General features: G+C 25.3%; 1 protein-coding gene across 2 annotated transcripts in view; it reads left to right on the top strand.

Annotated features, from left to right (window-relative positions):
• The first annotated feature begins 718 nt into the window (after positions 1 to 718).
• The window catches only part of LOC129988054 (Golgi-specific brefeldin A-resistance guanine nucleotide exchange factor 1-like), a 44959-nt gene continuing 22908 nt past the window's right edge, over positions 719 to 22769 (top strand). For both annotated transcript variants that reach the window (XM_056096155.1, XM_056096154.1), the window contains exons 1-20: positions 719 to 967; positions 3029 to 3151; positions 3997 to 4195; positions 5449 to 5676; positions 6234 to 6340; positions 7651 to 8058; positions 9965 to 10057; positions 10688 to 10838; positions 11864 to 12084; positions 13477 to 13575; positions 13780 to 13974; positions 14061 to 14217; positions 15297 to 15517; positions 17324 to 17526; positions 17691 to 17814; positions 19364 to 19489; positions 20519 to 20601; positions 20703 to 20766; positions 20870 to 21142; positions 22129 to 22305. In XM_056096155.1, the coding sequence (XP_055952130.1) occupies positions 3050 to 3151; positions 3997 to 4195; positions 5449 to 5676; positions 6234 to 6340; positions 7651 to 8058; positions 9965 to 10057; positions 10688 to 10838; positions 11864 to 12084; positions 13477 to 13575; positions 13780 to 13974; positions 14061 to 14217; positions 15297 to 15517; positions 17324 to 17526; positions 17691 to 17814; positions 19364 to 19489; positions 20519 to 20601; positions 20703 to 20766; positions 20870 to 21142; positions 22129 to 22305 (3231 nt within the window). In that variant the 5' untranslated portion in view covers positions 719 to 967; positions 3029 to 3049. The remainder of the gene's footprint in view (positions 968 to 3028; positions 3152 to 3996; positions 4196 to 5448; positions 5677 to 6233; positions 6341 to 7650; positions 8059 to 9964; positions 10058 to 10687; positions 10839 to 11863; positions 12085 to 13476; positions 13576 to 13779; positions 13975 to 14060; positions 14218 to 15296; positions 15518 to 17323; positions 17527 to 17690; positions 17815 to 19363; positions 19490 to 20518; positions 20602 to 20702; positions 20767 to 20869; positions 21143 to 22128; positions 22306 to 22769) is intronic.

Below are 22769 nucleotides of genomic sequence, written 5' to 3'. Positions count from 1 at the left end.
AAAATTTTAGTCTAATTTAAAAATAAATCGCTTTTTAAAAATAAATATGTGTAAAAAATATTTAAAATACCTTATATTTTCATAACAAAAAAAAAAAAAAAAACACTCAATAATGATGTTACTTTTTAAGAAATGAATAAATGTGCAAAATTTAATCTTAACATTAGAAAGTAAAAATTTTGTCCAATCATAATTTCGAACCAAATAGATCTAGACTAATGAAACTTTATTTTCCTAAATAATTTATGATGCAGTTTTAAAATTTGATGAGAAGAATGGTGTTGCCATTGGAAATTTTGAAGTATTTCCTTTGTTTTAATATGTAGACAGTCCCTTATGAAATTTTTTATTCAAAAATTTTCAAATGAAGATAAAATTTATCGAATGATTCCATTCTTACGATTGCAAGATGAACGATGCTAGAATAAAGCTGAGTGGCTTTTTTTTTCCGCGACTGTACAAAGCAAATTTATTGTAAACAAAAGAAATTCATTGCTTAAGTATTTACTTTCAAAGAATGCAAACTCTTTCAATTCACATTTATTTTTATATTTTTAAACCGTTTTATCCGTTTATCATTTTATCAATCATGTACAAAAAATTTATGTAACGGAGTAAAGAGGATTTTTGAATTTTTCTACTAGAATTATTATGCTGCGAAGTGAAGAGAAATTTAAACTTGTGTTTTGATATTCGATAACGTTTGCGTGAATGGCAATACTTTCTAATGCATGTCGTGTCCGTCGATTTAATTTTTCCAAAACATGATAAACATATTATCCATAAACTTTGATTTTTTTATTTATTTATATTTAAATTTTTGTGCAATAGAAAATGAATTATTTATTTAAAGCACCATTTAAGTTTACTAGTGTTCTGTCATTTGTTGCATTTTATGTAAACAATCTATTTATAAATGAATATTTGTTTTGAAAGTTTCGTTATTTTTAAGTGACTTAAATAAGCGGTAAGTGGTAATAAAACCTGTTCTATGAAAATCACTATGAAATTGATATTTAATTTTTCCTAGTGTAGAAGAATAAACTTTTTACAAAGCAAAGGAAATTGTAATGTATTGACATATGTCAGAACTATATCTTAAGTTTTTTTAATTATATATTGTTATAAAGATTACAAATCTGTACTGTAACATACGAACGGCATATGCATAAATTTTTATAATATTTCATGTATCAAAAATAATAAATAATTTCTTCTTAGTAATCACTTAATTTTCTTATCTTGTTCATGAAATTGATATTTTGTGATCTTGTGCTCTCTTTCTCAAATACAAATATCTTAAGAAAGAGATAAATAATTTTAGGTACATTTTCTACTCTGATTATTGAATTCAGTTAGTTTAATTTTAAATAATTTCTAAAATTATTGCTGGAAGACATTTATTCAACTTTTTAATGTATGTTGAAAAAACATTATTTGAAATAAATTTGCATACTCTTCATTTCTAAAAAAAAAAAAAAAAAAAAAAAGTATTATATTCCTTAACCACATTTGATGACCAATGAAAAGTTTTTAAAATTGACACATTTACAATTTTTATTTTAATTTCTATCAGAATATTTATATACTATTTCAATACTATTAATAAAAGATTAAATAGAGTTAAGAAAGTTTAAAAAGAAATAATGAAATACAATGTATGTTGTCTGTAATGGATACAATTGTTTTCCTCTCATAATTAGTTATAAATGTCTGTGTCTAAAAATTCTGTTATCGTTACTTTGTAGATTTTAAACATTATAAAATGTGTGTAAATTAAGATACAGTACACTCCCGATTATCCGCGGAATTGGGTGGCGCGGCCGCCGCGGATAACAAAAATCGCGGATAATCCGAAAAAAGCTAAAAACGGGTATAGCAGAAGAGAAAACAGTCATTCCAACTTTGAAAAATCGTTTTATGTACAGTAAAACGTAAAATAAACAGCAGGAAATGCTTAACTAACGCTTACTATTTTAGTTTATCACTCAAAACTAACCTAAAATGCATTTTGTTAATGAAAACAGAAAAGTGTTTTGTACTTTCGAGAGACGTCAAGGATAGACAGAAAAATTAATACATATGTACTGTTTTAATACTGTAATGTATTATGTAATTACAAAAGCATAGCTGTAAAACTACACCTTTTTGAAGAAATCAGTCATTTGTGTTTGCTTCTTGCTTTGGAAACATTTTCTCTTTGCTTGGAAGCAAAAAAAAAAAACAGCGGATAACCCGCTTGCGGATAATCGGGAGTCTACTGTATACACTTGCTGATGTGCAATACCTTATTAAGAATAAATTTATAATCACTAACACACATTTTCCTCTCTGATTTGCTGATATTGTTAATGACAGCTTCATTTGACATTTAATGGAAAGTGACATTATATATCTTTATATACATTAAAATAATCCTCAATTAGTTTTTCATGTATATATAGTAACTGATATAGTTAAACAAAATTTAATCTTAATTGCAAATAATTATTTTGTGTTTGAAAACTATGCAATGTGTGCGTTTCCTTCCTCTCTTTCTAAACACGTTTATAGACAAGAATTGCATCATTTCTTAATTTGTTCATAACTTTCTGTGGATCATCAGTTTGTCAAATATTATAGATAACATCAGAATGTTGTGGTATATAGCACTATTTATACATCTCACTTTTTATGTACTATTCTTACCCAAGAATTTGTGAGTTGCTTAATATTGTATCACCAAAAAAATTGAAATGAAGCTAAATGTTGGCTTTAAGATTTTATAGGTCCCTCCCCCAGTACATTACTGATAGCTTGAAGCTGTTTGAGTTATGATAAAGCCATTGGATTCTACAATATATATATATATAGTAAAAAAATAAGGATAAAGTTATTAATATACATTTTATCAATGAAAATTAATAATTTAAGTATGTTTTTTCTCATAGTTTATTAAAGCATAGTAATTTGCTATTCCATGTTTCCTGGTTATATAATTTTTGGTATATAAATATATCAGTTTACTTAATATCAGACTTATTTACAGGTTGATACATCAAGAGCCAAGATGCCTTCACCAGATAATGCAATATATATTATTGTGGGGGAAATGAATATGGTGGTGACGTCTATGAAAAAAGCTAGTCGATGGTCTTCAAATATCCATCAAGTATCTAATATATATGTATATATTTCTTCAAAATAGTATAAAATTACATGTGATGTTGTTTTATATTCTCTACTTCAAAAAAATTAATTCATAATAAAATTAAATGGTTGTGATTATTAGTACATTAATAAAGCTTAAATATATTTAATTTTTTTTTAATGTTTTAATCTCATGTATATTGTAAAGCACATATAAAATACTTAGGGACTTTTCTGTTAGCTGGACAGCAGTGAAATTATTGATGTTCCTTAATTATATGATCTTAACACTTTAAATTATGATTTTTTTTTTTTTTGAAGTGTAAGATTGTTTTATACGATACATTTGCATGCATTTTAGTGAATTCTATATTAACTCTATGCTTGACAATAACTGTAGTTTATGAGAAAAGTACAAACTATTAAATGAATCCTTGGGAAAAAGTAATGTATTGAATGAATTTTTTCAATTTTATTGATAGATGTAACTTAGGAATAATAATGATTTTTCCTATGATGTTATTATGATGGAATTACAAGATTTATCTTAGTATGCTATTTTTAATCATTTGAAGAAAACCAAAAAGCCCTTTAAAAAATCATTTAAAGTATTTAAATATAAAGTTGCCATTGGAAAAAGTCCTTCAACTGTTTTTGTCAAGCATATATAAAATTTAATTCAGAATATCTGCTATTTTTCAAAGTACTTAAATAAATTCTTTCACCATCTTTATTCTTTACATTTCATAGACTGTGTTTGATTATGGATTTCAGTAGACTGTCTTGTAAATAATGGTTTAAATTATCTTCATTAGCTGATTTTTTTTTTTGTCTTAAAAATTTTAATATAATTATTGCATCTTGCAGGAAGATGAGCAAGATACTCTTTTGAAGAATTTCTCAGATCTCAAAGAACTTTTAAATCAAGTAAATAGCATAAATGATATTGAACCTATTACCTATTTGAAACCTTTCCTTGATGTTATACGAGCTGAAAACACAACTGGTCCTGTAACTGGACTCGGACTCTCAGCTGTTAGTAAATTTCTGTCTTATGGATTAATTGGTAAGAATATTTATTTGTTAATAATTCTCCATATTTTTTGTTTGGTAATTCATATAGATAAAAGTAAAACATATGCAGAGTAGTTATAGATATCCAATCTATTAAATAGATTTTCTTTAAAATTAACTACAAAGCATAAGGAGAATTCAATGAAGATTTCATGGCATTTAATTAAAACATTCATTAACAAGAACTACAGTAGATGTATAATTATCTGACATGGTGATACTACCTTACCTTTCTTGAAAATAACGTGTGAGCTCAATTGTAAAATTAAAAAAAAAAAAAAGTGTTGAATTAAGAAGTTGTAGATAATGAGAGGATTTCATGTTTTATAATATTTTTCATAAATATAGTTTTTTATTTGGTCATTTGCATGAAAGTCATTCATTCAAGTGCTTATATTAAGTGTATTTTTAACTTTCCCTAATATGATAATCATGCGATATGTTAACAGCTAATTTGATATGTGATAACTATAATCACTGTTAGATTATATATACCTCAAATTTTGCTCCCAAATACTGAAGCATAAGGAAGTGTCTAGTGTTTGATGATTATTTATTAAAGTCAAAATTTTCTTTTATTTATAAAATATTTGAAAATGTTTTCATTCTGGCAACATCAGTGTATCATGTTGATAGAAAATATTTCAAGAGAGTATTTATGTAGATTTGTAGCATTTAATCTTAATTTTTAAAAATTTTGTTTGAAAAAGTTCATATTTAAAATTTAATATTTCTTTTTATACTAAATAAAAAGATGTGTGATATATTATAAATAATCAAAGTAGAGATTTTATATTGAAAATAGTATTTTGGAGCATAAAAACAAATTTTAAATTTTCCTATAAGTTTTTAGAATTTTAATAGCTTTTTTAGTTTTTGGTGGATAATCCTTGATTATAAATTAGAATTTTATTTAAAAATATTTAATGAAGATTCAAAATTTGCAGTTGCCCTTCTTGAAACTTATATTCAACATCCTATCATGTTATTCATTCCATCATGAAAGTTTCAATTTTAATCAATGTATGGTGTTAAAATAATTATCATTTTTTATTTGATGTGTTTTGTGTTATTAATTAACTTAAATTTTGAATTTATTTATATATTTGCTTGAATAATGGCTGATTGGTTGGGTTTTTATTTTACAAAGGCCAGCTGACTGTTTTGTGCTGAACATTGCATAAATACAGCTTACTTCAAAATATGCTTGAATACTGCTGCTACTGAATTTGCTTACTTTTTCAGATGCCAAACAACCTACTGCTCCTCTGGCTGCTGAAAACATTGCAGATGCAGTGACGCATGCACGCTTCATGGGTACTGATTCTGCATCAGATGAAGTTGTTTTAATGAAAATTCTCCATGTCCTAAGATTGCTTCTACTAACGCCTTTGGGTGTGCTCTTAACTAATGAATCTGTCTGTGAAATTATGCAATCCTGCTTTCGATTCTGTTTTGAAACAAGATTAAGTGGTAAGTAATAATTTCAAATATAACTGGCAAATAATGTTATTAAATTCTTTAATAAATGATGAAAATTTTATTTATTTCTAACCACTTTTAATGCAAATAGTGTTTTCATTATTTTTTAATAAAAACTAAATCTCTGTGTGACTTGAAATTTTCAATTGGATATTATCAGTGTATTTTTTAGCTAAAAGTTTTTTTAAAATATGGTTATGTAAATTCTTTGTTTTATGATTGTTTCATTTTTTAACACCTTTTTATTTATAATGTGCTTAATTTAAGTTTTAAATAAAATTGTAACTTTATGTATGTGCATATAATTTAAGGAAATGTTAAATCTTATGTTCATTGCAATTGAAAATATAACATTTTTCTATATTTTCCTCTCCATCTAAAAAGAAAATCTGTTCATTTTTCATAGGATGTTGAATATTTTTAATTTCGAGTGGTGATATGTGAAATGATAAAATTATTATCAATTTTTAATTAACGAATGCAATCTATTTTTTGAAATTAATTGCCTAGACTGTATTGTATTATTTATATTTTTTTTATGTATTTAGAGTTGCTTCGTAGATCAGCTGAGCATGCTCTTATGGATATGGTTCAGTTGTTGTTTTCATGTTTACCTCAATTTACTGAGGATTCAAGGTGTGCTTATATGAAAAAGGTAATAAAAAAAAAAAATTTCTTGTATATTCTCAAATGAGTCTAGCAATTTGAAAAATTATCATATCATGAGTATGATGATTTGGAAAACTTTTATACTATGTATACATGGGTGTAATATATATATATATTAATCTCTGAAAAATATAACAAAACATTTTTTTAAAAAAATCTCATTCACTGCATTAATTGATTCAATATATTTAGTGCATTACACATTGGATATGATTGAATTCTATAATCATGATAAACAATTAGTATATTTAATATATAGTGCATTTTTTGAGTTATATGACTGAATATTTCTTAAATATTCTGTGCCACTGACTTGTTTAGTTAATGCATTAGTGCTTTCAGTGTATTATAATTAAATGTTTCTTGAAATCACATTAGCAGTATTGTCTTATATGTTTGATGTGTTTAAGGCATCAGGGGATTAATTGTTAGATTAGTATTGCTTCACATTTATTTAGATTGCTGATGAAGTCAGAGTACATTATTTTAATAATTTTACCTATGAAAATAAATATTTAGGTTAAAATATATGATTTTATTTAATAGTATTATGAAATTTAGTCCTGAAAGTTTTAATAAATTATATCTGCTGTTAGGATAAAGTGTTGCTGATTATGGGCCTATATAAAACATGATGAAATAAAAACATTTTTTAAAATTGCTTTTATTAATGTATTTAAAAAATAAAAACTTTTTTGATTCTTTGATTTTTATTTTTGAATCTATAATTCATTATTATAATTATTACTAGATTTGAAATTAATTTTCTCTTAATTAATATCAATGACTATGCTGTTAAAAAATCAAAAGTTAATTTGATTGATTAACTGATAATGAAGTTCTGAAAATATTGAAATAGTATATTATCTTCAAGCATGCAAATATAAAAAAATTTCAAAATGCTTACTTATTAAAATGTGAGTAAAAATTAACGAATTTCATTTTTTGAAACATAAAACACTCCAAGTAAAAGTCTGTGGAAAGAAAGAAATTTCAAATTAAAATAGTATGTTTTTTCCGCCCGAAGACTAGCACTTTCTATAGGGGGGAAAAAAGCATTTATTGTTTATGTTATTATATAATGCATATATCCTCGGACGTTGATAGCTATTTTTTTTAATTAAAAGATCTTTTTTTCTTTAAGAAAATAACCCTTATTTATATATTTCTTCACATTCCTCAATATTGAAATAATAAAAGTAATTTGCATGAAATTTTATTTCTTTTATAAACATGGAGTTTCATTAATTATAAATGTTTTAATTATGGTTTAATTTCTTTTCTCTTTATTTGCAGTTAAAAATGAGATCTGGATCTCTTGATGCTGGAAGAAGTTCTCGCAGAAAACGTTCTCCCAGGCCAAAGCGGCACAAAATGCACTCATCTGAAATTAATGAAACTGAGTCATCCACTGTAAATGCTAACAATTTAACTCCTAGTGTTTCTAATTCTCCAGTACTTACCCATAAAGAGATATCTGTATCAGAGGCAAATTCTGATTCTGTAGAAAGTTGTCAAGAAGTCCTGCAATCAGTTGAAACTGTGATTAATTCTGAGGCTGTAATTATTTCAATGCCTGAAAGTTGTGATTCCAGTGTTTCAGAAAGGAAAAACACCACAGAATTTCTTAATGAACAAAGTTCCAATCTCAATAACAATGATGTGATTCAGAATCAAGAAACTGCAGAATCTTTACCAGCAGAAGTAAGAATTAGTTACTGTGCATGTGTTTATTTTATTAAAACATGTTATTATATAATAAATGCTATAAGTAATAGGATTACGTATTTATACTGTGTCTTTGGGAATAATTAACATGATGAGGAAGGAAATTATATCAATATAGATATATTTGAACTGAATTAATAATTTTTATTTCAAAGTATAGAAAGTTAAATGATTTTTGTAAAGCATAATCAATATTATATTTAGGTTATTATTAATTTTACTTTTGTTCTCCCAAACAATTGAAAGCCTTAAAGCAGATCATTGGCCTTTTATTAGTGTGCTTACTTAAAGCTCTGTAGATAAGAAAAATGGAAATTTCAAAATTCCAGTTATAACTGTAAAAGTATGACTTGTGCTCTCTACATTGCTTGGCATTCTACAGGTCAAATCATTCAATTTTGAACTACCAAGCTTGGCCATACATGCTTTGGAGAGCAAAAATGTGTAACTTAAAGTGATTTTTTGAGATTTTGATTAATTAAAAAGTAAGTGAAATTCTGGTGGTTTTCCTCAATAACCTCTAAAAAAAATATTACAACACAAAAATAATTTTTACAAAGCTCCAATGTTTTAACTTATAAATTATATATTTTTTTCCACTTTTTACTATTATATTAACAAAAGCTCATTTTAAAAGATTAGGTTAACTCTTACTGCAAACTAAACTTAGAAATGTGTAATGTTAATATGTGCCTGTAAGAAATAAAATATAAGATATATTTTCTTTTAAAAAATTTTTTAAAAACCTAAGCTTATGAAAAGATCTTCTGTGATCTTTTAAAATATTTGTTTTTAATTGAACAATCAATTTTATTTAATTGCAAACATAGTTTAATATATACAGGATATTCATTCTATAAATAATTTCTAAAACTATAATAATCGATGTAACATCTAATAAAAAAAGATCTATAGGAAGTTATAATTATAAATAATTATATTTTATGTAGTTTGAATAAATAAGGGTTCTGATGAAAGACGAATTTTAATTCTTATACAGATCCTGTGTCTTGTGAGTCATGTTAAATAAAATATTCTTGAGATACTAATATTTTAAATTTAAAAAAAATTTGCTCTTTTGTGAGTGAAACTCATTGAGTATATGAAAATCTGAGTATCATTACTGTACGAAAAAAGCACGAATTTAGAATTCCTCGTCTATGATCTTGTAGAAAATGCACTAAGGTCGTGTTTTCCTCCAAGGCTGATTGGCAAAAAAATATTGAAACTGTTTACTGTCTTGAGATAATGATATTCAAAGTTTTATATTGTGAGTTAGATTTGATCACAAAGATTGAAAATTTGTCAAAAGCTTGATCAGATTCAAAGAATCTAAAAATTCTGATTCAAAGATCAGAAAAGATCAAAAAGATTGATTTTTTGTCAAGATTAATTTGCTAAATAAAATTCCTTTTAATCATATGGTTAAAGGAATGTATAAAAGGCAGTATTCTTCAGAAATATATTTATTGACTGAAATAAAACTTCAATACTCAAGCATTCGGTTTTCTATTTATCATATTTTTAAAAAACATGTTTAGTCTCAGTAAAAGAGTTTTTATACCTACTGAAGCTTTATAATTTCTGCTTTAATTTCAAGTTCAAATTTTACAAGAATTAAAAAAAAAATGACAGAAAACATTGTATAATGAACAGAATATTATATATATTTTCAAAATTCAGAACTTAAAAATATTTAGCTAAAGATGCTTTTAAGAGAATAAAATTTAAAAATGAAAATTTTAGCAGACATTAATTCTGTTGAACCAGTTAGTCACCATAGGTGACTAGTTTTTAAATAATTGCTATAAAATTAGGCTAATTCTGCTCTTTGTTATTGTTTAGATAAAATTAAATATGTTTAAATTTTCATATTTTTTAGCCTTACTCTGTTGATATTGCCTGTGATTCAATTGAAAACACTGATGGTGCCATAATGTCAGTTTTACCAAATGAAACTGAAACTTGTGTTCAGGTATTTATATGTTTATATTTATGTTTTCTAAGTAATCTGATGCATTATTTTTGTTACCAGCTCTGTTTTTCATATACAAAATGTATAGCAGTGAATAAGTTATCAATGGATAGTCTTTTTTATCAATTCTTGATCGGCATACTCATGTTAAAACACATGGTTTGTTTTAGATTTAAATTATAAGAATATTTAAATCATCATAGGCATTGTAACATTAGTCTCCAAATCAAATGCTTCAAAGAGCTGAATTATGCTTGCAAAGTATGATATTTACATATGGACAATGCAATGTAGCTCAAGAATCATTAAATCTTAACAATATTTTTAAATCAATAACCAAAAAGGTGAAGCAAAACATTCAGGTCAATTTTATTTTGATAGCGATTATTGTATGAAAAGGTAAATTACAAATTACAGATATTTTCACATCAAAAAATTTTCTTTGGCATTTTGCATAGACATTTAAGCTGTATATTTAATTTAAACAACTTAATAAAAGGCTGCATATTTTTTGTGGGGGTGAGGATGGAGTTTTAATGTTCTTTAATTTTCCATAGACTTACTAGCAAATGAATAAATTCTGTATGAATTATTTTTGCTTAAAATTTTTATCTTTTCTAATCATTTTAGAAGAAACGCAATGAATCTCTTGAGTTGAGCAGTGAAGGAGGGAGTATACCTCCTGATTGTCCAGAAGATGCATCAATAGTTGAGCACAGTGAACCAGATTATGTCAACCCCAGAGGTGTTCGTTTTACGCCACATCAGCAGCCAAAAGAGGGTAAGTAGTCAGCTGACTGATGCTTACATGCATTAAAATCTTTATGGAAATCTATTATGAAATCTCTTTGCTATTTGGATATTTATTCATGAAGAATTGATTACCACCTTGTTAGACTTTTCAGCATTCATTTTTGTTGTTAATTCAAAATGTAAAATGTTAGAAGTATAAGGTGAATTTAAAGTAACCTAGAACTTTTAACCCACCCAGTTGCTGCTACAAATGCATTAAATGAGGGCATTAAAATACTTTTGTTATTTCTACTCTTTTTCCATGTATCTTCCAAATCATCACATTCAAATTGTGATTTTTTTTTTAATACGAATTTCTAAGGAAATGGTCTTCAACTTTCAAAATCTGGTTTAGAATCTTTGATGACAATGATGGAATTTGGATATTTATAATGATTTTTAGGAGAGAGGGATTTTTTTCCCCTTAAATTTGAACCTAGACTTTACTATTCTGAATGAGCCTTATTTGAAAGTTCTGATTTTAAAAGTAATAATCATTAAATGGCTTTTACATATTCTTTCCATTAAAAAAAATGTCAGCATACAAAAAAATAAAAATAAATATAAAAAATAAATGCTTATGTCAGCATACAAAAAAATGGCCTTATATAAAGGATAGGTAACTTTCCTTAAAATAGGTATGCCAGCAGTTTATGTTATTGTTGTTTGAAAAATTATAGTTTTTTTTTTTTTTTTTTTTTTTTTTTTGTAGGGAGGGGGGGGTAGGGTATCAGTTAATTATGCTGCAGATTCCCATGTACCCAACTATAAAAAAAGAAAGAAAAAGTTGTTGAAGGATCAGCATTTTGTTCCTGAAATTTTTCAACAAATAACCAAAAAAAAAAGTTTTTATGTATGTACACAATTAAAATTTTATTATAGTTCCTTCATTCCAGTTGAGAATTAATGCTGTGTTTCTCATCTAAATGGTATAACTAATTGAAATTTTTATATTTTTTTGTACAGTCCATTTATATAAATATATTACAGATATTCTAATATAATTTTTAATAGGTACGGGTCCTCTTGTGCCTTATGGTCTTCCTTGTGTCAGAGAACTCTTTCGATACTTAGTAAGTTTAGTTAACCCACATGATAGACACAATTCTGAAACCATGATCCAAGTGGGACTGAATTTATTAACAGTTGCTCTTGAAGCTGGAGCTGATAATCTTGGCAGATTTGGTTCATTTTTGGCCTTAATTCGGGATGAGACTTGCAGGAATTTGTTTGCAGTAAGTTGTATAATTTTTAAACTTTGATATTCAGATTTATGAATTTTTATTTTGTTACTATTTTTCCTCTATTTTCTTTATATTCATATATTTATTAAAGTTTTAAAAATATATACTCAAAATAAAGAAAATATTTATAAAGTAAGAATAATTTATTTCTTATTTGTTAGCAAAAAATTTTAAAATTTGTTTGCTGCTTTTTTTTTTTTTTTTTTTTTTTTTTCCTTCTTTCTTTTTCTTAAGCTTACGTTGGTAATGTGTTAAAGTATTTGTCATTATTTAAAGTAATTTGTTGCTAATTGAATATCAGTTGTGAAAAAAGAAATTAAAAAATCCGTTTCTTTACATTGATATGATTGATTTTTAGTTGTATACTTCTGAATTAAATAAAGTTTATTCATAGTCTAGTATTGAGTTTCAAATTTTTTTAGTTTCCCTCTAAATTATTTCAAAAGAAGTTGGTATTGTCCTCTCTTGCTTCAATGAAAATAATTTTTAACTATGCACTTTTAAAATAAAAATAATGGAATTTTTTAAATGAAGGACTATTATTTGAAGTTTCATTTTATTTAATTTGCATATTTTAGAATTAATAATGTCGACTCTATTATGTGGGAACATGATATTGCTTTGGTTAGGGGTTTTTGAAACTGGAAATCTTGTAGGCAATGAATATTAAAGCTCAAAATCGAGTAGGCAATGAATAAAGCATAAATGGCAATTTTTATCATCATCTTTTAATTGCATATATTTTTTACCTGCTTTTACCAGTATTGTATTAATATTATGTATGCTTCTTTGAAAGCAGATGAGTTTTTTAAAAGGTAGACCTGCTTTTACTAGCATTGCTTTATTATTATGTATGCTTCTTTGATAGCAGATGCGATTTTAAAAGGTTTATGTAGTGCTATGGCATCCTAGCTGTTATTTCATCTCAAAATCAGTCGAGCTCCAAAACTTTGTTAACCGGCTAAAAAAATTTAAAATAAAAGTTTTTAAAAAAAATTATTATTATATATATATACAGAGAGAGAGAGAGAGAGACAGGCAGGGATAGAGACTGATAGAGAAGTCTCATGATTGTTTCAAACCAGTTTAAAACTGGTTAGTGACAAATTAATTAAGGCAAATGATGACTTAAAAAATAATAATATTCTCACATGATAACTTGAAATTTGCAATTGTAGATTTCATTTTAATTTTTATTATTATATTTTTTTTTTACATCTATTATCAACTGATAGAAAATAGTAGAACTCTGTTTAATAAAAGAAAAAAAAGAAATAAGGTTTAAAAATTCATCATAAATCATCCGTAAATGGATGTCTATATTTTTAAAATTGTGGTTAGAAAGCATAATATTGATATTTCTTTTTTTATATATATATATAGCTATTGTCAGTTGAACGACTTACAATATTTGCTGCTGCCTTACGTGTTTCCTTTCTCTTGTTTGAAGCTCTTCGAACACATCTTAAGTTTCAGCTAGAGGTAATCTACAGTCTTGTTACATTTGTTCTCATCTTTATTATCAGTATTTTCTATTAGATGCATTTTTATTTGCTTTTGAAGTTTGTGTTAAACTTGCCTAAAATGTCTAAATTCCTAAAAAGGTGATATAGTGGGGGTTTTTTCTTTTCATTTTCTGAATTATTAACTTATGTCTGTAATTTTTTATCATTCTTTTTTTTTCAGATGTTTTTAAAAACATTGATGGAAATGATTGCATCAGAAACAACTAAAATTTCTTATGAACAACGTGAAATTTCTTTAGATTGTATTGCTCAATTATGGAGAATACCTGGATTAGTGACTGAACTCTATATCAATTATGACTGTGATCTGTATTGCTCCAATTTGTTTGAAGAACTCACAAAAATGTTGTCAAAAGTGAGAATAATTATATTAGCAATTAATATTCTTTTGTAATAAATTATTGTAATTTGTTATAATAGTAAATCTGTTTACTTTCTCAGAATTCTTATCCTGTATCTGGGCTTTATTCTGTACATCTTTTATCCCTGGAGGCTCTTTTGGCTGTAATTGAAAACATTGAAAATCATTGCCAATTCCGAATGTTAAATCAAAGTCAGTTCTTCCAAAGCAAAGATTTGGCTATATCTCCCACACCAGGTAACATTTGTAAAACAGTTACTTTTATGTACGTGACTGAGAAGGAATATTTTTTTATGATTTGAATAAATGAAAAATAAATTTTGAACTATGTAATTGGGTCAAATTTTTAGTTAACTGAAGATGTGGCAAAATAAACAGGTATTAAAGTTGCACATTCAGTACTTTTAAACTAATAATAATTAATTTAATAATCATTTTAGTACCTGATATTAATCTGAGAGAATTTTTGACTAACTGAAATTTAAACACTATATTATACAAAAAAAAAAAAAAAGACACCTGTTTTTTTATTAATGTTTGTTTTTTATTTATTTCCTCTGTATTAAAATATATTAATACATTTTTGAATGGTTATATATTATATTCAATAATTTTAGATTATTGAAAATTTAGTATCTGACACCGAATGTGAGAAGTTTAGTTTAATAAGAGTTAAAAGACACAAATTGCACAAAATATATGTACTTACACTTACATACTCATACATTTTTTTTTTTTTTTTTTTTTTTTGCAGTATTGTTTATTTCTGATTTATCAAGCTGCCACTGATCAGTATAGGAAAATGAATAAAGATGTGAATATATTTGTTAATGGATATAAAATATATATGCTTTTCTGTAGCTTCATTTCAAATCATGTTGAGCTGATACAAGATTATCTGGCACCTCTTTATAATTCATATGTGCCTCATGAATACATACTTTTAAATATAAAAACCAAATTTGATATAAAGAAGTGATTATTTTAACAAAAAATTATGAACAAAATTATAAAAAATTTAACAAAGAGAATGTAAATAAAAGCAAAAGATTTTTAATAATTTTATTGACTTTTTTAAATCTCTTATTATATAATTCATGAAAATATTTTATGATATATTTATTGTTAATTTTGACTGTGTGAATACACAGTATATATAGATATAATATTTATTAAGCAATTTGGTCTGATGAACAAGTGAATGATTGTGTTGGACTGCCTTGTTTTGTCATCTGTTACTAAATTGTTTTTGCTTTACAATTTTTTAAAGCTTTCTAATTCATTTTAATATTTCCACTGACATTTCTGGTTTCCAGATAGTAATTCCATAGATTCTTCCAAACGAGGAGTTCTTCAACAAGGAGCTTCCGGATATCTCTTAGGCCAAGAACTGATATCTAGTCAAGGTGCTCAAAAGAGCCTTCCAATAATTGAAACTACTGAGAAACAAAAACCTTTAATATTACCAAACAGAATGAAAGTTTCCATGGAAATTCCTAGTCATGAAATTTTAATGGCAGTGAAACATAAAAAGAAAGTGAGTTCTTTTTTAAATCTTTGTTGCTTAAAAACTTATGAAAAATTAACTACAATGTAGATGCAGTTGAAAAAAAAAAATTATTAAACATAGATTTTTTTCCCCTTGAAAACGTAAATGTTTATTAAAATGTATTAATTATTAAAAATGTATTCTTTTTATTGTTTTTGCTTTAAAAACTTAATATACAGCACATAAAAGGATTGTTAATATATACAGTTGGTATAAAAATAAATAAATCATCTCTGATATGCTTTTTTATTAGGCAAAGAATTGTTTATATGATGTTATTAAATACAAATGCTTATAATTCTAGAATTTAATTGCAAATCTTTTTTCTTTTATAGAATAATAAAGATCATTTAATTGCTTTAATAATTAGAATTATTAGTGAATCTTTTTATTGAAACCACAAAACTTTTTATGAATTTTCATTCAAGTTGCTATTTAACTACTTAAAATTATTGATTCTGACATTAAAATATTATTTTGCACAGTTTTTCAGCTCTTATTATTTTATTTCTTTTTATTCATATATTTTCCTTTATTTATAAATTTTGGAAATTTTTACAAAAGATAGTGGAACATAGTTATATAGAATATTCATGGTAGTTATAGAATTCTAACATTTTAATTTGCAGGTGAAAAAATTAAGAAATTTTTGATTAGTTGATTATTAATTACAATCTATGGGTTCAAAATTCGTTTTATAAATATATCAAAGACAACATGCAATAATAGTGTATTGACAGTTCTTTATGTAAGATATGTAGAACGGAAATTGATAAAGTTTTAATTTAATGCATTCATTAAAATCAACACTTTATTCAAATTAACAGTATAATACTCTGACTAGAATTCATTTTTTCTTCTGTTTTAGCATAGCATTTGCAAATTCAAGATAAATATAAACAATTTATATATAGAAGCTTCAATTGCAATTAAAGAAATGTTGCCTTATGAACACAAAGAAAGGGTTATGATATGGACACAGCTAAAATTCAAATAAATTTGGCAGTATGTCTTTTACATTTAGTTTCAGAATTTCCACATTAGTAATATGCAGACAGTAATTATCTGAAATTTTTTTTTTCAAGCAAATGTATCCTTTAGAGATTAATTATATTGGTGATATGATAATATATTGTATGGGTAAAATGATATATGTTGATATAGATTGGTAATCTAAAAGTAATTATTATTGACATTTTTTTATTGCCTTTAAACAAAAAATACAAATCAAGATTTTTTGTTTAGAAAGCCCCTATCAAGATTATTTGCAAGGAAAGAAAAGACAGTGTATACATTGAAATATCTTTCTGAATCTTACGAAACTATTAGTCTTGATAGGAAGTTAAACACAAGAACAGTTAAACATAAGCATTCTCATAATTTAACCTTTCTAATGCAAGATACACTTAGTCGTTATTTTCAAAAAGCTGAAATAAACACCTTTATTTGAATAATTTTCTGAAAAATTATGGAACAATAATTGCTTTTTAATCAACTTTTTCGATTTTTATTGTGTATTAATTTTCAAATTGTTTAAAATCAGGTGTAGTTTATCTCTCTGATTTTGATCAGATGAAGTTATCTTCTATTTTAAAATAATTTTTTTTAATCAAAACATTTTATCTTTATTCCCAAGTTGGGATCTTTAATTATTGCATTTTATTTCTTAAAGTAATCAAGCAAACAACATTCGGATTTTTTAAAAATCTTTTTGTTACAAATTTATTTATAAAATAACATGTTTAAATATACTAATTACATCTGTATAACATTTTGTGTCATGTATTTCTGTAGATACTTATAACTGGTACTGAGCAGTTCAATTCACAACCCAGTAAAGGCATTACTTTTCTGCAAGAACATGGACTTCTTAAAGACCCTTTAGATCCCCAAGAAGTTGCGACATTTCTTCGTGATAATCCTCAGCTTGATAAGAAAATGATTGGTGAATATATTAGCAACCGAAAAAATTTGAAGGTGTTGGAAGCTTTTGTTAGGTATGCATTTTTCTTATTCACAAAATATTTCTTACTCTTTTATAAATTGTTGCTAAACAGCTGAGATTCTTTTAATACAAGTGAATAATACTTTGTAGATGAAAAATGATTTCTGGATGACAGTTTTTATATGGATCAGTCAACTTCTCTATTTTTTAATTTAGGTCATTTCCATTTGAAGGAACAAGAATAGATGAAGCTTTAAGACAGTATCTAGAAACATTCCGTCTTCCAGGAGAAGCTCCTTTGATATCTTTGATCATGGAACATTTTGCAGAACACTGGCATGTAAGATTCCTTGATTTAAACTATACACTGATCAAATTTTCTGAATTTCAATCCACAATGTATTACATTTTGGGGGAGGGGGGAAATCAGTGCAAAGATTTAGTAAACAGAGTGATACTAAATTGCTATTATTCACTTAAAACAGGATGACTGCATTTTCCTTTGCTAAAAATTGGGATGGGTATTCTAGAGAAGGTAATTTTAAATATATATAGAGAGAGAAAGAGACTAATTTTAGTTTATCTTTTCTAAATATGAATTATTTTCTTATAAGCAAAAGGAGAGAGACATCATTAAGGACCTTTGATTCAAAATAGAGACATATATTTTCAGCCTCGGACAAAATATTAAATCTACAATTATCACTTGTCAGTGATTTTTCAAAGCACGATAACTACAATATTTTTTCAACACACAATCTTTAAAAAAAATAAGCATTTCTTAAAGATAGAATCTTCAAAAACAAAGGTTTGATTATTTCTTATGTATACTGAAATGCCTTTTTTTTTTTTTTTTTTTTTTTTTCCAAATTGGGAAATCTCAAAGATTTTGGGGGGAGGGGGAGCTTTGCTTTGTATCTTATTAGAGTGGTCACATGTTTAGGCATAGTTAAATCTGAGATGGAAAATCTTTAGGAACTAACATTATTAATTCTTCTTTTTTTTTAAATATTGAATATGAACTGTTTATCTTTGATTAAAACAATGCATCCTGGGACATTCAGTTCCAGGATGAGGTTTGAATTTTCAGACTATTCTTATTAATCTGTGATTACTAACCACTTTATTTAAACTCTAAATCTTATCATTTTGACATATATTGTATAAATCATGCATAACACTTTGAAGTTTTGTTAATTATTAATAAATATTTGTTGTCAGAAATTTCAAAATAATGACATTTAACTCATAAAAAATTATTATTTACTGCAATAATTTGATATTTGTTGCCAATTTCATTGAAAAAAGGGGGAGGGAAGAAGAAAAAAGCCTATATGAATACCTATGAGAATTTGATGTTGTTGAAATAATGTTTTAAAATTTATGCCTGTATGGATTTCTTTTCATATTTTATAAAATGCTTCTACTATGCTATGCTATTTGTTATATTTTTTGTGCTAGGAATAATATTTATTTTGCTTATGATAAAAAAAAAAATATGCGTAATTGCTTCTTGAAAGAGTGAATTTTACATTGTTTACTGATAGGCCAATATTATGTTATTCTTAGTGAAAAGGCATTAACTATTATAAGTGACGAATTTGAAGCTGCATAAAAGATGTTTTTCTTTATTTATTGTTTTAAGAAAATGATTACTTATAAGATCATGTTTAACTTGCATTCTTTAAAGTTGATATCATAAGTTTTAATATAGAGCTGATTCTCTGAAAATTTGCTAAGTATTTTATACTAGTATTTTTTTTTAAATTTTTATTTAGACTTATTACATTATTTAATTTAATAATGATAATTACAGTCTTTTATCTTTTAGTATAATTTTATTACTTTAGTGATATTTTAACTTATTTCTGTATTTTCTATTTATGTAGAAAAGTAACAACCAGCCTTTTGCTAATAATGATGCTGCATTTACCTTGGCCTATGCCATCATCATGTTAAATGTTGATCAACACAATCATAATGTGAAGAAACAAAATATTCCTATGACTATTGAAGTAAGTATATGAAATTAGATTTTCTACATAATATAATTGCAATTTTCTGAATATTATTCATATGTGCATAAGAATAAATTAAATCTATCCAATAATCTTGATTTAAAAAATATTTAACTGCCTATTGTTATAATGGTGATTTTCTCCAGTTATGTATGACAAGAAGTAGAATAGTGTTGGCAGATAATGTAATTTTACAATCAAAACAATTCTGAATAAAGTTCAAATCAAGCTAATTTGAAAAAAACTAGTTTTATTGTAATATATTTCTGGTTCATTTCTAAAAAGTAGAAATGGATTGATTAATTCTATCATAATGCTGATTTCATACTTATTTAAGTTTTGAATTTTTTTCTCTATTTTTAATAGGTGATAATTAAGTTTTAATCTTTTTTTTTTACTTATGCATGCAATTTATTCTTTTTTTAATGTTTTTCATACAACTATTGTCTGTTTAATTGCTTATGAAAATAAGTAGAAGCATGAATATAACTCATTCACAAAATATTTCACAATACTAGAGGGATAAATTGAAATTAAAAGTTGGACAGTAGAACAGTTCTGTTTAATTTTATAATGTGTACATATATCCATTGAATAACAGCTGGAATAGTTGTATATATACTGTTTATTATTACAACTACTTTATTTAAAAAAAAAAAATTGTAAAAATTTTTCTGGTTGTGATATGTATGATTTCATTTGCATTTCGTATTTAATACTCTGTCATCTTTTATTTTTTACAAATTAATAATCAAAGTAGAATAGTAATGGGAAGAGTATTTTTCAAATTATCCTTATTAATTCCGTGTAAACATTATTAAAAATAAATAATTAAAATTTTCTCTTCACAAGAAACTATAAAATTTTATGTTTGTTAGGATTTTCGAAATAGCTTAAAATGTTGTCATATGAAGATTAATTTTGATTTATTTATAATTTTTTCTTCTATTCTTTTTTTTTATTTTGTATTTTTATTGTCTGCTTTGTAGATGATTATATTTGAGATTATATTAATTAATTTTCCAGGATTTCAAGAAAAATCTGAAAGGTGTGAATGGAGGAAATGACTTTGAAGATAGTTTACTTGAAGAAATTTATAATTCAATCAAGTATGAATCTTATATGTATACATTTATTTATTTAGGTTACAGTTCTCAGATTTTTTTTATATGAAAAGTCTCTTATCAATGCTTGTTTTTCATTCTTTCAGAAATGAAGAAATTGTTATGCCAGCTGAGCAAACTGGTATTGTACGAGAAAATTATCTGTGGAAGGTAATCTACAAATATTTAACGTTTTTGAATGTGTCATTTAAATGCATATGTATTTAAATACTTTTATAAAATTGTGTTATTTTATATCTATTTTTGTCTTCAGGTTCTCCTTCGTCGAGGTAGTACCAAGGATGGCAAATTTGTTCATACACCTAATGGCCTGTTTGATCATGACTTATTTTCTTTAATATGGGGTCCTACTGTAGCTGCATTGTCTTTTATTTTTGATAAAACGTCTGAGTCTTCTGTTATAGATAAAGCGATTTATGGATTTAAAAAGTGTGCTATGATAGCTGCTCATTATGGGATGAGTGATGTATTTGATAATTTAATCATCTCTTTATGCAAATTTAGCACTTTGACCAATACTGTTGAGGTTAGTGACATGAATTATTTTTATTTTAATTTAAGAATGCTTTGTTTTATTCATCATTTGTTACATATGAATATATTAAATAGAAAAATAATCATAGCAAAACATAATTGAAAATTATCACATATTTTTTAATAATTTGCATAAAATTAAAAGTTTTATTTTTTGTCTTATTATTTTAGAATTTCCAGTTAATTCAAGTGAATAATTATAGCTTTTATTCCTATATTTGGTTTAAAAATTTACTGTGAACTAAAATCTCAAATTAAGCTTTTACCTTGTTTCATATATTTCAGAAGATATGATTTGGGATTGATCTTTGACAGAATTGTTTTACTTTTTTAACTGAACAACGCGTTTTGATCAAAGTAGTTAATTTACTATATGTTCATGCTATCGTTAAAATCATTAGATAATATGCATCTTAATGCATTGTTGGCTAAAGTCTGAAGAAAAATATTTTCCTGGTGGATATACGTTTTTTAAGTGATAAAAATTAGTAATTAAAATTATTTAGTAAGAAAATATTAGTGTTATATGAATGTCATGAAATTTGAATAGTAAATAAATACATTCAGTATATTTATTTATTATCCACAAAGATCGCAGGTTCAGAGTACTAAAGCATTTTAATGTCTTAGATATAGTTAAAATATAAAAAAAAAAAATTTTAAATAAAAATAAAATTTATTGAAATATTTTTAAATTAAACTTTGCTTTTTAATAAATTTATTTTATTAAAGCGTATCTCAATAGTAAGCTTCAATACTTTATAAAATTCAGATGAACTGTTTCTATTATAATTGCATGGAGAAAATGAAAATACTCTTATAACAGCATATTACCTATTGCTTTGTACTAATCTTTCCCTCTTGCAAAGGACATGGAGAATTTTAAATATACACAATAATATATATATATATTGGCTCTATATCTTACATTTTTTAACTGTTTCTCTGACAGTAAACAATTATTAATTTCATTTTCAGACTCCCAAAACATTGCCTATTTCATTTGGTAATAATACAAAAGCTCAAGTTGCCACAAAAGCAATGTTTCGACTGGCTCATCACCATGGTGATATTCTGAGAGAAGGTTGGAAAAACATTTTGGATTGTGTTCTGCAACTTTTCAAAGCATCTTTGCTGCCTAAAGAATTAGTAGAGGTATATTGTGCATTACATTTTCCTAAATCTCATTGAAGTTTGAAATTTATGTACAACATTTTTAATTATTCAGCCCATTCATTTTTAATGTTATACTTATAAATACTCAATGTTTTAAAATACTTGAAAGTTCTGATACCCATTTTTGTACCATTTAGATTTTTATCATTTTAGATGACTCTGCTTGAAAAGGAAATTTCAGTTACTAAGTTTATCTACCTCAGGAATTTATGCATATAATTTCTCTTTGGAAATAGTGTATTTTGTAAAATATTGTATTTAAGTGCATTGTTTATTTTTGATATAGAAAGTGAAAGAAAGTTTTTATTATTATTTTTATTCAGAAAATACATGAATCATGTATAACTATTTGAAGATTGGAAAAATAAAATTCCTATTTTCATTTTTTTGAAAGATACCATTGGGAATCGATTATTGAATTAAAAAATGCACATTTATACTAT

This window comes from Argiope bruennichi, chromosome 10, assembly GCF_947563725.1.
Source record: "Argiope bruennichi chromosome 10, qqArgBrue1.1, whole genome shotgun sequence".
NCBI lineage: Eukaryota > Metazoa > Arthropoda > Arachnida > Araneae > Araneidae > Argiope > Argiope bruennichi.
The sequence above is the reverse complement of the archived record's forward strand: the minus strand, read 5'-3'. Positions and strand labels throughout refer to the sequence as shown.